Source organism: Charadrius vociferus, unplaced genomic scaffold (genome assembly GCF_000708025.1).
Source record: "Charadrius vociferus isolate BGI_N301 unplaced genomic scaffold, ASM70802v2 scaffold187, whole genome shotgun sequence".
Classification (NCBI taxonomy): Eukaryota; Metazoa; Chordata; class Aves; order Charadriiformes; family Charadriidae; genus Charadrius; species Charadrius vociferus.
In genome coordinates, this window is record NW_009649180.1 from 1,800,022 (window position 1) to 1,812,468 (window position 12,447).

The 12,447-nt window shown below is 36.8% G+C and overlaps 1 protein-coding gene across 2 annotated transcripts; it reads right to left on the reverse strand.

Annotated features, from left to right (window-relative positions):
* Positions 1 to 335: 335 nt before the first annotated feature.
* On the reverse strand, positions 336 to 11,096 carry VDAC2 (voltage-dependent anion channel 2). 2 transcript variants are annotated; one of them, XM_009888652.1, is made up of 9 exons: positions 11,090 to 11,096; positions 8,834 to 8,920; positions 7,756 to 7,805; positions 5,328 to 5,480; positions 5,161 to 5,213; positions 4,542 to 4,769; positions 3,209 to 3,359; positions 2,247 to 2,304; positions 336 to 1,399 (listed from the first exon to the last, which is right to left on the reverse strand). In XM_009888652.1, the coding sequence occupies exons 1-9, from the start codon at positions 11,094 to 11,096 to the stop codon at positions 1,308 to 1,310; spliced, it is 879 nt and encodes a 292-aa protein (XP_009886954.1). In that variant the 3' UTR covers positions 336 to 1,307. The 2 variants fall into 2 exon arrangements, with proteins under 2 accessions (XP_009886954.1, XP_009886955.1); XM_009888653.1 differs by lacking the exon at positions 11,090 to 11,096 and having other exon boundaries at positions 8,834 to 8,951.
* Positions 11,097 to 12,447: the final 1,351 nt, after the last annotated feature.

Here is a 12,447-nt window from a genome sequence, read left to right on the forward strand (position 1 = left end):
ACTAAGTATCAAGATACCCTTCTCAGCTATGAGAGATTGCAAGTAGGCTCCAGGCACTCCCCTGAACTCAATAAGCCCCCATTCCTAAACCAAAGCACTGTAACTACACATATTTAACATATTCCACACCAAAAGCATTCACAGCTAGTTGTTTGACCTTAAGGGATGTTGTGTTCACAGACTGAGTAACTCTCTCATACTTCTATCACCTCTTAATTCTAGCCTGGAAAAACATGAGAGTTTTTCCGTTATTCCACATTTCTGGACTTAAAATGGGTATCTGCCAAGATTTATTAGTCAAAGGGAAAGCAGAATCGGATGCATTTTCCTCCATCTCCATTTAAAATTAAGCCTTTATTTCAGTCATTTGAAGCAGAAACCTCTCACAGCAGTTGGGATAAGCAGGCTGTTATGCCATTATACTGTTACATTCAGTTGCAGAGACGTCTCACTTCATACAAATATAAGCAAAAGGTGTGTCTGTGGTGAGGTTTTTCACCCCTTGCAAAAGCATCAAGGAGCAGTTCTTAAAAGTCTCAGTGTGCCAAGTACATCATTCTGCACTCGTTGCATCAGGAGGTCAACTAGTAATGCAGTAAATCTTGCCCGTGGAACACAGGGGGAGGTAAACCATTATGTCATGACAAATCTTACCTGACAGAAACGCACATTCAACTTGCTTGAGGAATCCAACTGTTCGGTGAAAACCATCTATACTCAATGTTGTCATGGGTGGGGGTCCTTAATTGCACAAAGGTATAGAGCACTACTTCTTGGATTAAGTTAAAAGATAAAACTAACTAAGCACTACCCTCATATCTTAATTCTTAAAATATCTGAGGCACAAGTATGTGTGTGTACTTGTTTTATTCATAATTTGTCTTGGGATACCAAATGTATTTCTATTTAAGGTGATTTAACAAAATCGTTGACCTCATTTCAAAACATCCACTGATCCATTTTTCATTGAATGGTAATATCAAATGTTAAAAGGAACATAAAAACAAACATGCACACAATTGTACAGTTTTCATAAATGTCTATTTCATTATTTGTGGGTAGCGCATTAAACAGTTAAATACATTTAAATAATGTTTAAGTGACTGCACTAATGCAGAATTTCAACTAGATGGGTAACCAATTTAACTAGAAACCAGCTAACAAGTAACTGTCTAAATACTTCAAATACAGCTCTTGTTCTAGGTCATCCTTCTTGGAAAAAAAAAAAGCCTGCTGGTCACATTGGAAATACATTTTAAGGCCAAATTCTTCTGATATCCCTTCTCTGCAGCAGTTTCTTCACCTTTTTAAGCCTCCAATTCCAGGCCAAGACCAAGTTTATGGCCACCAGCATTGATGCTCTTTCCATCTATCAGGGCAGACAGTGTAAGTTTCACACCTGTAAGATTTTTAAAGAGCATGTTTACAACATACAGTCAGAGCAGCATTCATGCAACTCAATCTCCATCATTACAAGTCCCAACTATAGCTCTTTTTCTAGTTCTTTACTCTCCTCTAAGGATTTCTACAGAAGAATCCATTTACCCATGAAATCTATTGAAAGCTAGCCATGTGAATCAAGCTAGATGGGTTTTGTAAACACCATTTTAAAAAGTGCATTTAAAAAGTCTCTAGTAGGTAAGTACACAAGAGCTCTCCATTTCCACGTTAAGGTGTGCGAGGAAGAACAAAAATTATGAATAGAAAGACAGACACTTGTACCAAGGAAGGGATGGAATGAAACTATGATCTTTACTGGTTTTCAAATAAGGAACTAACCAATGGTAATATAGCATTAACATTAACAGGTGCTTTCATATGTAAACAGAACATTCAAAGTTCTGGAGGTTTTTTTACCAAGTATGAAGAGCAGGAAGTGTGTTCTTTTGACAATTAATTATCATTTCAAGACCTGCTATCATTCAATAAGATATAACTGGAGAAAGCAATGCTAAAAAAGACTGCTTTGCACAGCCTAAAACTAAGCTATCAAACACAACACAGTCTACTACTACACGAATCAATGAGGAATGTGATGCAGAAATACCATTAGATACAATGGAATTTGTCTGGTTTAGTAAAGGTTTGATGTGCAACATAAGCTACTGTAAAACATCTACTTTGCCTTCAAGACAAAGTTATTCAGAATAAGGGAAACAGTTGCATATAAATGCACAGATTTCAAAGATTTTCTTTGCGATGCACAAAAGACATGTATGCGGTATAATTCACATGATAACCCTTACCTGGCCTCAGGGTCTGGGTGTAACCCACTCCAACTAGACTAGAATTGTTCACTTTTGCCTGAAAAAAAAACAAGACAAAAACAAATGAAATGTTGTAGCTGATTAGTTCTTTGTTATCACTCACAAACTAGAATAACTATGGCAACATCCCCATTATCAACTTAAACAAGTTTTACTTGTTCTTTCTGTGCTTACTGGATTCTCTCTTCCCAGCTATGCCCCTGCCCCGCAACTTACAGCTGAAGAAGTAACATATTTAAGAGCAGACAGAATGTAATGGCAGGGAGAACTGTTACAGGAACGTACTTTGGCAGGTGAACTTCCCCACTTCCCCCTTTTCAGAAGGCCATAGTAATTTACCACCACAGACTCCCAAAACAAACCACTTCAGAAGAATCCCACGTGTTCATACTATTACAAAAGAATTAGTATCTTGCAGGTCCCATCAGTCAAGCAGCAAACATTTCATAATATCATCATAAACACCATGAAAAATTATTTATCTCACTTTGGAATCATCCTATAGAGGAAGTGATGCAACAATCCAGGTTCGATTCTAACTGTATAACGTACAGAAAACTCTTCTGCATATCACCTTTAACCAGTATCGTCGGAGCTCTTACCATGAGAACATGGCAGAGCTCCCCCAAAAATGGTTTTAAAAACATTATGTCAACCTACGGAATTAGACATGAAGGCTGTTTTTCAATTTATTTAATTTTAATAAATACATTAAGTCCTGTAGAGCAGCACATTTGACAGTCTCTAAAAGAGACTTTGCTACATTCAACATTACAGAATTTAAATACTGCTGTTATAATTATAACTGTCTGGATTGTACGAATAATTCGTACAAAACTTCCTGACCTATTACCTTCTTTTGCACTAATAACACACAAATTGGCAGAAACTGTAAAATAAACTGTGCTCAGCATAACTCTTTTGGTAAGAGTCATACTTACAGAGATAGAAGCAGTAGAATCCAACTTGTATTTAGCCGCAATACCAAAGCGAGTGCTGTTGCTACCTGCTGTCCAAGCCAGGTTTACAGCAGTTTCAAGATTGTCACTCACTTTCTGGTAAATTGACCCACCAAATTCTGAACCATCATTGCTGCACAAAGTAAAGAAAAAGTTAGTTTCCTGTATTTAAATAACACCAACATTTTTCTAATTTTTTTTAACTATGTCAAATTTTTCTTCAAATGAGGATTCCAAAAGTTTGAGTTGTTTCACATTTTTTCGACAGGAGAAGGGGAGATGAATAAAGGCTTCAGGGCAAAATTAAAATGCAATCAAGCCATGGGGGGGCGGGGAGGGGGGAGTAGTATTTCAGAGTGCTACAAGCACATTCTCACACTAATGTTGCACTAAGTACTTGAATGTAATTCCAGATCACATCCTTACAAAACTAGAAGATAAATGTTAATAGTTAGGGAATGGGCATTCTCAATTCTATGATTATTGAATACATGTGATACTCCTAAAGAATTAGATGACCTTTTTAAAAACTGTCACAGTGTTTGACATTAGTGAACTGAAAAGGAATTCTTACTATAAAATGTTTTATAGCTTCCTCTTATATCCCTCAACTTCCACAAACCCAGACACAATCCCTATCCTCCCCCTCCAAAAGGGTAAACTTCTACCTCAGAAACCAAGTTAGTTATTTCTGAACTAAATGCACTAGAACAATGCCAATTTTTATTAATTTAAATTGAAAACACCATTTTCTTCAGTAGGTTTTGATCAGCGTGCTCTGAAGAACATTTAAGATCTAAAGGCAGCAACTCTGAAGTTCATAAACAAGGTATCTTACACTTGTTTAGTTACACTCTAAGTGTTTCATGCACTCTTCATCCAGACAGGCAAGAAGATGAACCTACTCAAGAAGTCCAAAAGCAAAGCTCTAGTATTGCTCCAGAGACTACTACTGGCGTACTTAACCAGTGCTATGGTAATTACTGCCCTTAAATTATAGTCAGATGCAATTCAACGTAATGGGAAAGCTGGAAAAAGCATTATCATCAGCTCTGCTTAACTGAACTACTGAACTTCTAATTTGGATGTACTTCAGTATTTGGTTAAGTTGTAGAATATATTATGCTGTTAGCACTAACAAGCCACTGGTATTTACCGTTTTGAAAAAGAGAGATACAAAGTAACATTTATCATTTACTTCTTGTTTCCTATTGAAAAATGCACTCCACAGCCTTGCAAGCATTTGTATTCTGACTAGAAGAAAAGGTAGAGAAAACTTGCTTCTGTAAATCTCAACACAATTTTCAGTACTTACACATTAGTGTGCAGTTGGAAGTCTCCAGTCTTGTAACCCACAGAGAAGTTATTTCTTGTCAATTTTGATTTGGCACTATCAAAAGTCATCTGATAACCAGCAAGCCAGCCTTCATAACCGAAGACAGCTGAACCATGGATTGCAGGTCCAGCAAAATCAAAGTCAACATCACAGCCTAGGTTTAGGCACTCACGTTTATAAGCTGACTTAATTTTACCACTTTTCTTTCTGAAACAGAAAAACAGTTATCTTGAAACAAGGCAATGAACTGCTAAATTTGAGCAATATGACTCTACATGATGTATCTAAATGCCATGCACATGCATACCCTCCAAAGCACAGGGCATTTTGTCATGAATGCAGAGGCATTTTCATGACTCCTGCAATCTTTCAAGTAATTCCATCCCAGAAAATAAGCAAATAGGGCTGTTGTGAAATGTCCAATACTAACCCTGTAGAATAAGATGGGACGCTAAAGAGTAGAAGCCTTTAGCACTGGGATTTGCTAAATCAATAGCAAACCATACAAAGATCTCTGTCAATACAACAGACCAGATGAACATTTACTGACCATGGGTGTTACCACCCTAAATAAGGTAAAAAGGTTAACAATTCTTACCCTGTATTTGGTGAGAAAGTTGTATCAAATGTCAACTTCAAACCTTTGGCAATCTAATTGAAGAGGAAGAAGATAAGGTAAAGCTATAAATTCAGTTCTGCTAGTTAGGTAAAACAAATAAACACTATCATTATCTGAGAGTATCTATATCCTAATCTATTTATTACCTGATCTTCAATTGCAATTTCTGTTCCCAGAGTGTTATCTGTGTTCCATTTTTCTGTGAAAGTCAGCCCATACTCAGCCCACTTGTATTTGGTCTCCAAGCTTCCATTCACTTTTCCAGTGTCTGTGTTCGATGAACCAGATGTTGTGAATTCCTAAAAAGGACAGCGTCCAGATTATACAGAAGATATACGTGATCCTGAAAGTATTACACAGTGCCAAAAGAGAGAAGACTTTTCTTCAGCAAACACTAAGACCTTGTTATTCTATGCTACAAGTTTAACAACGTTAGACAACTCATAGGGAGAGAAGGGCGAACAACACACACAAGAACTAGACAATTCACGCCCACATGGAGGCCTCCCCCCACATCCCATCTCAACTGCAGTGTTTCTGCCACTATTACAAAACGTACAGGTTTGCAACGTAACTTAGAAGCAAGATAATACCATAAGTATTCTCCCTAAAAGCAGAAATAAGTTCTTGAAATATAAGGTTAAGTCCCATACTCCTAATGAGCAAATCAAGAATCAAAGACCCAAGAACGCTATAAGGCACATAATGCAACTCCAGTAAAATTCCTTAAGGATCATATATGTACTTTCATTATTCCAGTCAACCACCTCCAAAGATACATTATGTACAGCTGTAAAATGTCATAGAATGCCATCATTTTTCATATTGGGGGTGGGGTGGGTGGTGGTTTGGTTTTTTGTTTGGTTTGGAGGTTTTGCTGCTTCTTAAGAGAGTTCTCCGTCTAACCAATGCACCAGCCTTTCACACAAGCCATAGGCACGTGTTTTTACTGACATCTATAAAATTCCTATCCCCTTGAGACTTTGGTTTAATGATACCCTGGAAGAACATTCATGTTTGAATTGTGAGCTAAGGCAACAGTCTGATTCTATGCTTCTGGTAGAGTCTTACTTGGAAGTCTTGAAAGTATTTACAAGTTGGCAATATCACTCACATCTCCTTACTAAACTAAGTAGTACCTGATGTCTCTCACTATTTGGAGTCTCACAAAGAACGGAATGAGTAATTTCTGTGTACCACTATTGAGAAACTAAAGGCAATACCTAGTAAAAGTCTGGTTTGCAAATACATGTTAAGGAGCTCTTTCCACTGTAATACTATTGCCCTCATGGTTTAAAAAGTTTATTATTTCAACTTTTTAAAACATATAAATCAAAGTTTTGATCTTTGACTTCCTCCATGCACAGTATTATTTTCAAATAGAGTCCTCAGACTCACCCCAGAAGGAAACATGGATTTGAAATCACAAGTCCTTAAGCATTCGTATTCTCACAGCTCAAGACCTCCTACACATCGCAAGAGAACATAAGACTGTTCTTTAATGGTGGCTGATCAAATTTAACTACGGCCAAGACATTTACTTGAATTATGTTAGCGAACCACAAAACCATTCACATAGTTGCATAATTCTAGTAAGGTCTATTTCTTGGCAAGTGACAGGGACTACACAACTTCAAGTGCAAATACCTTCAGCTTTAACTTCATGCTTTGTGCTATTGCTACTGCACAGGGTATATGTGACTGCAACCATTGTCGTAACAGCTTCAGGGGCAGCATTATTACATTATATCTTATCTCTGCTTTCAAACATCTGCAGTACATACATGTCAGCACTTTCTCCTCCTGGGAGGGATGGCTTATAACTAATATGGGATTCACATGACGGCGTGGATTTTTCAGAGAGTTTTACCAGTATTACTGGTATTCCTCGAAAGAAAAAAGCTACAATAAGAACAACTACATCTATTAATAGGGCTCCTGCAAACTGTGCTTCAGTTGGGATACAAACTTCTAGAACAAACACAGCCCACACACCTTGTTTCTAACAGCCAGTTACACTGTTAAAGCTTCCAGTTATGAAAAAAAAAAAACCAAACCTATCTCCGTATCTTGCAAAGTCTGCTCTAGAAAGTTACAGTAGGCACTGCTTGCGTGATCAAGACATCTTGCATGGAATGTTACTGCAACACTTCAATACCTTTAAAGAGGAGCCAAAGATTCAACATGCTAATTCACTGTCAGCTACTTCACACAAGCATTAAGATGCCAGACATTTCCACCAAATACAAATAGTATCACAAAGTACTTTAGAAATTAATTGTGTACTATGATTGATATATAAAAGTACTTCAAAAACGTCAGCTATTTGTTCACCTTCAGGCATAAGACGATGCACAACTAATAAACCTTTTTATTTTACAAAGATTACTAAACAGTGTAATACCCTTGTTACATTCAGAATAAAGTCAGATCTTCTGAAATTATTTTACACCAAAAGTTTATCATTCATATAACCTATAAACTACTTAGCAGCATCTGGAAGGTGTCCTTTCTAATTAAATATCAGAAGATATCCAGAAAAAAACATAATGAGTAAAAGGTACTTAAACTCACCACTCCACTTGCAGATTTTGTTTTCACATCCAGTTTCACCAACCCAAAACCTTAACAAACAGAAGTCAAAGTTACACCAGTAGGCTTTAACTAAGACCACGCACATTCTCCAAGCTAGTTTTCCAAGCAGCCTTAGCAGTGCGCCACGTACATACATATATAAAATCAACCACAGACTGACTTGAGCAACACTTAAATTTTAGATGCCCCAGCGGGTAGAGGAGGCCACTCTCGAAGAAGCCAGGAGTTCTGTTCTGTCATCACCACACAGAAAGTGGGGAGCAGCCTCTTTGAACTTTTAACTACCAAACACTGACTTCCAAGAGTAAATTTAGTGACAGACAAAAACCATTCTTTTCTGTTCCCATGATTGACTTTGTCATCAATGCCACTTGAAGAGCTATCCCAATGCATAAAATTCATCTCTCGGCACCAAGAAGAAATATCTCGAAGTAAAAAAAAGGTAAGAGTGAAGTCACTGGAAAATACATAGCCATTGGAACTGTAATACAAGTAGGTTTTAAAGGAGCGTCAATTCACATTTTTACCCTTAGAGCTGAGCAACAGCCTTGGTGAAAAAGCCCCCACATGCATTCCCAAAGACCAGAAAGAAAGAGCACTGTAACAAAGCAGAATTTAACTATGCAACTGCCTGGTATTAAAGCATTTTAAAATGTTGAACAATCCTTTATCCCGCTAGCTGTTCCTCTTTGTGTTCCAAAAAAGGCTGTAATGTTACAGTGGTATATATCCCTTTCTGTATCAACAAATGTGGCATAGACAGACTGGCAAACAAAGTGTACTAAGTTAAATTACACTTGATGCTTACGTTCTTGCATACTTGTACACCTCAGACATTTACGTGGCTAAAGCAGTAAGATTTAAGAGACTTCACATCAAAACAGCCCACAGAAAGCCTCCAATGATCTGTTAGTTGACGGTAACAATATAAAAACAACACACCTTCCCCCTCCCCAGAAACAGAGGCATTTGAGCATTCAATTTTATATAGAGGCTTAAAAAGGCAATTGATTGCTGCACCACAATCACAATGGTTTATAGAAGGTACTATTCTTACCATATCCTTTATTGAAGATATCTCTGGCAGATTTGCCAAGGTCTACGTATGATGGAGGAATCGCCATTGGAGCTGAAAGGTAACAGGCTAATTAATAGTGAACCTTTCACCACTGCACACACACAAAAAAACACTAACACAACTCTTTAAAGATATTCTTTAAGGCAGATTTATATATGAAGGCAGTTAACAGACAGATGGCTCAAACAATTACAGTATTCTGTGAAACACCTACAGATTTTCAATGATGGTCACAGTGAACACTGACTATTTTCTTGGCTTCAGTAATCTCCTTGTAGAGAACAGGCATTACAAGACCACCCAGTTCTTAATTTTTCACATAGATTTCTCCATACATCTTTAATTACCAAAACCCAACTAACAGCTCACATTTCTAGAGCTGGCAAAAAACAGAGAACTGGAAATTTGAAAAACTACAATGCAGCCAGTTATATCCTGAAGTTCCACAAAGTCAAATTTGACAGATGATTAAGAAAATTACCTGAAAGGATGTATGAGATTTTATTTTCAAAATGTAAAAATAGTGCATATCTGTTTTGCAACATCATTTGCCTCGTATTTTAAATGGTAGACATACAATTTTAAAAGGAACATCTAATGCCGTTAACTAGCAATCAATCTGATGAAGTTTTTTTCCCCTCGATAACATATAAGAGTTTGAGGGGTTGTCTTGTTAGTCTAAAACAAACACGTAGTAGTCAGTGAGAAAAGCTCTCTTTAAAAAGTCCCTTTCTCAGACGGGGAGCCTCTGGCAATCTCACTGTTAAAGAACCTGTCATTCAAGACTAGCTGTGACCCAGCCTCCCTGGCCCAATGAAGAGATACCAGCCTAAGGTCTCACAGAGGCCTGTATGGTTCTCCTCCCTATCTACAACCTATCCTAGTGTAGAGATACACTCTATCCACAGCCTCCTTCAGCGACTGTTTCCCATGATTTCAATAGATAGCAAAAGGCCACTGTTACAGAGGCACCGTATTTTAAAGTTTTACAATACAGAAAACAGAGCATATTTCAAGAGTAAACTTCTCCCATGCTGTGAAAGGGGAAATGGGGGGGGCAAAACTAACTAACTAAGCACAATAAAAAGGTTAAACACAAGCAAACAGAAATATTCTCTTATCTTTTCAAACTGATTGGTCGCATTTGTTTTGCACAGAAAGTCAGCTGCTTAACATAAGTGACTGCTTACATTGCTCCTGTGTGCTGGGTTTTTGTTGTTTGGGTGGTGGGTTTTTTTTCTGAAGTAAAAGGAAAAAATATCTTCAGAACCTCAAAAATAACAAGGACGGTACTCTCACATTATCTTTCAATTGAAAGCAGAAAATATTGCTTTCATTTTTATATAATACCTTTAACCAATATTTAAATTTTCGACACCTGGCTATAGAACTGCTCATCTTCTGCAGATCTCTGCAAGATCTGTATTCAATAATACAGGATTCAAGAGAAGGTGGTGTCGTCCCCCCCAAAAAAAAAAGTTTATTTCCATCTTTTCATGGCCTTACCTACATAAAGGGAAAACTTTCCTGGAACACCTGATTCAGAATAATTTCCTCTAGGGCACCAATCCACTAAACACACTGTTGTTTCAGAGTAATATCCACATTAAAAAAAAAAAAACTCACACCAAAACCTGATTACACCTACCATATATAGCCTAATTGTATGAACTGCTACTATTTAAAAAAAAAAATACTTTAGCAAGCAACTGTAACGCACAAGACTGTTTCTCATCTTTCTACAATTTCTCATGCAGTTCTCCAGAGTACCTTACTTCACCACCCTAAGTCATAAGAAAACTTCAATCTCCTCTGAGCAAGAACATTTACATTCATAATTTAAATAAAAATAAAGAACCCCACACCCTTATTTAGTAAGGGGGTTCTAAACTCTACAACCAGATCACTATAGCAAGACATCCACTGCTTGCTCAAGGATATTAAACAATTCTGGTTTTCCATAAAGTTAAAGTAAACTGCCTCTTAACAAAAAACAAACAAAAAAGACATGAAAATTACTTAGAGCATTTCAAGTTTAAAAAGGCTTAGCCCAAGTTCAAGTCCATAACAAATAACATAAGTCTTGAGAAAAGAAAATTCTGTAACAGAACAGATACTAACCTTGGTGACATCAAATGGTTCCTATTATTTATTCAATAAAGAGAAGCATGTATTGGACCAAATTACACGACAGTGTGGGAAGGCTTCTAAATTTCTGCTGTACAGCAATTGTACAACTCATTAGCAGTTTAAAATCAGTTAGAGAAGGTTTAGCTACGTATTTTTCCTCTAATGGATAGGTTTAACTTCTAACTAGCATCTTCAGAAGAATAATTATTTCTAAAGTTTTATACTAGCCTTTAGCACAGACATGCTTTTACAGTGTAATAAACGAGCTTTTAGATTTTGTTTTAAATGCTTCCAATCTGACTAGACAACCATTACAAACAAGAGATTTATGCTAAAGAGTAATGTCCTGAGAAGTTAACAAACTGGTATCTGTGCCTAAATTCAAAGGATTACTTTTGTAAGAGGATGTTGCTGTTTTATCTGGCCTAGTTAAGCATCCTTCCCATTGCAAGGAAACCAACCAGTACTTGTGAGACATTCCAGCCTACAGATGTAAGCTTTGTGATAAAAAGTTAAAACAAGGTACAACTGTCACACTACTGTTCTAATTCTACACTAACCGGGATGGATGAGGACCTAAGGGGAAACCAAGAGTTAATTTTGGGTATACTAAATACCGGGTAAGTCAGTGCCATCATCAGAATGCTCATTAAATGAAAACAGGGCCCCAAAAAATGATTCCTGTGTCCTCCAATGTTTGCAAGTTAGCTAGGTTTGCAAATTCTTATAATCAGAAGTAATTTTCTTCAACCTTATTTTGAAGTGTCCTTCCCTTAAAAACTACTACTGAGAAGTGCCTAAATTATGAGTACCATTTAACAAGAGGTTTGTTGTGAAAGCAACGATCAGTTAATCTTATTCCTCATTAAAAAAACACAGTCTACTTGAATCAAGAGGGAGCTCTATCCGATCATTGTTTAATGTCACCCTAAAAAAAAAATTAATTAATCTGTTACTCCAGAGCCACAAACATGCTTTCTTCTTCTGTAAAAAGAAAAAAAATAATCCCAAGAACAGGAAAACGTGTTAACGTTATCAGAATTATTACATCACACTTTTCCTTCGAGGTAATATTTCAAAACTCTCTCACAACCTATAATTAAAGGAATGCCAAGGACTTCTGTACAGATTTCTAACAATTTTAAGATTTTGGGACATTGAAGATCAGGCTGGAAGCCAAATCAGGCTATAATAATTAAAAAAAACCCCAAAACTTAAGTACTCATGCAATTAAAAAAATAGCAATAACTACACTGAAATTGTATTCCAGTAGCTGAAATAGCAATAAATAAATTTATATTATTCAAAAAAATACTTTGTTAAAATACAGTGGACACACCACTGACCTTTAGGGCTTATACTAAAAGCTTAAAAAAAATTAAATAAGTAAGCAGAGCACCTCGTTACCCTTGCTCCAGCTCTCTCCCTACTTAGACCGCGGGGCTGGCCACGCTAGCCTAGCA

What these genes read in the sequence shown, in the direction of transcription:
- VDAC2 (XM_009888652.1), bottom strand. An exon ending in CAAAATCTGCAAGTGGAGTG is followed by an intron (nt 5,481 to 7,755) that starts GTGAGTTTAAGT and finishes TGTCCTTTTTAG; the next exon opens with GAATTCACAACATCTGGTTC. An exon ending in ATTCTACTGCTTCTATCTCT is followed by an intron (nt 2,305 to 3,208) that starts GTAAGTATGACT and finishes TTTTTTTTTCAG; the next exon opens with GCAAAAGTGAACAATTCTAG.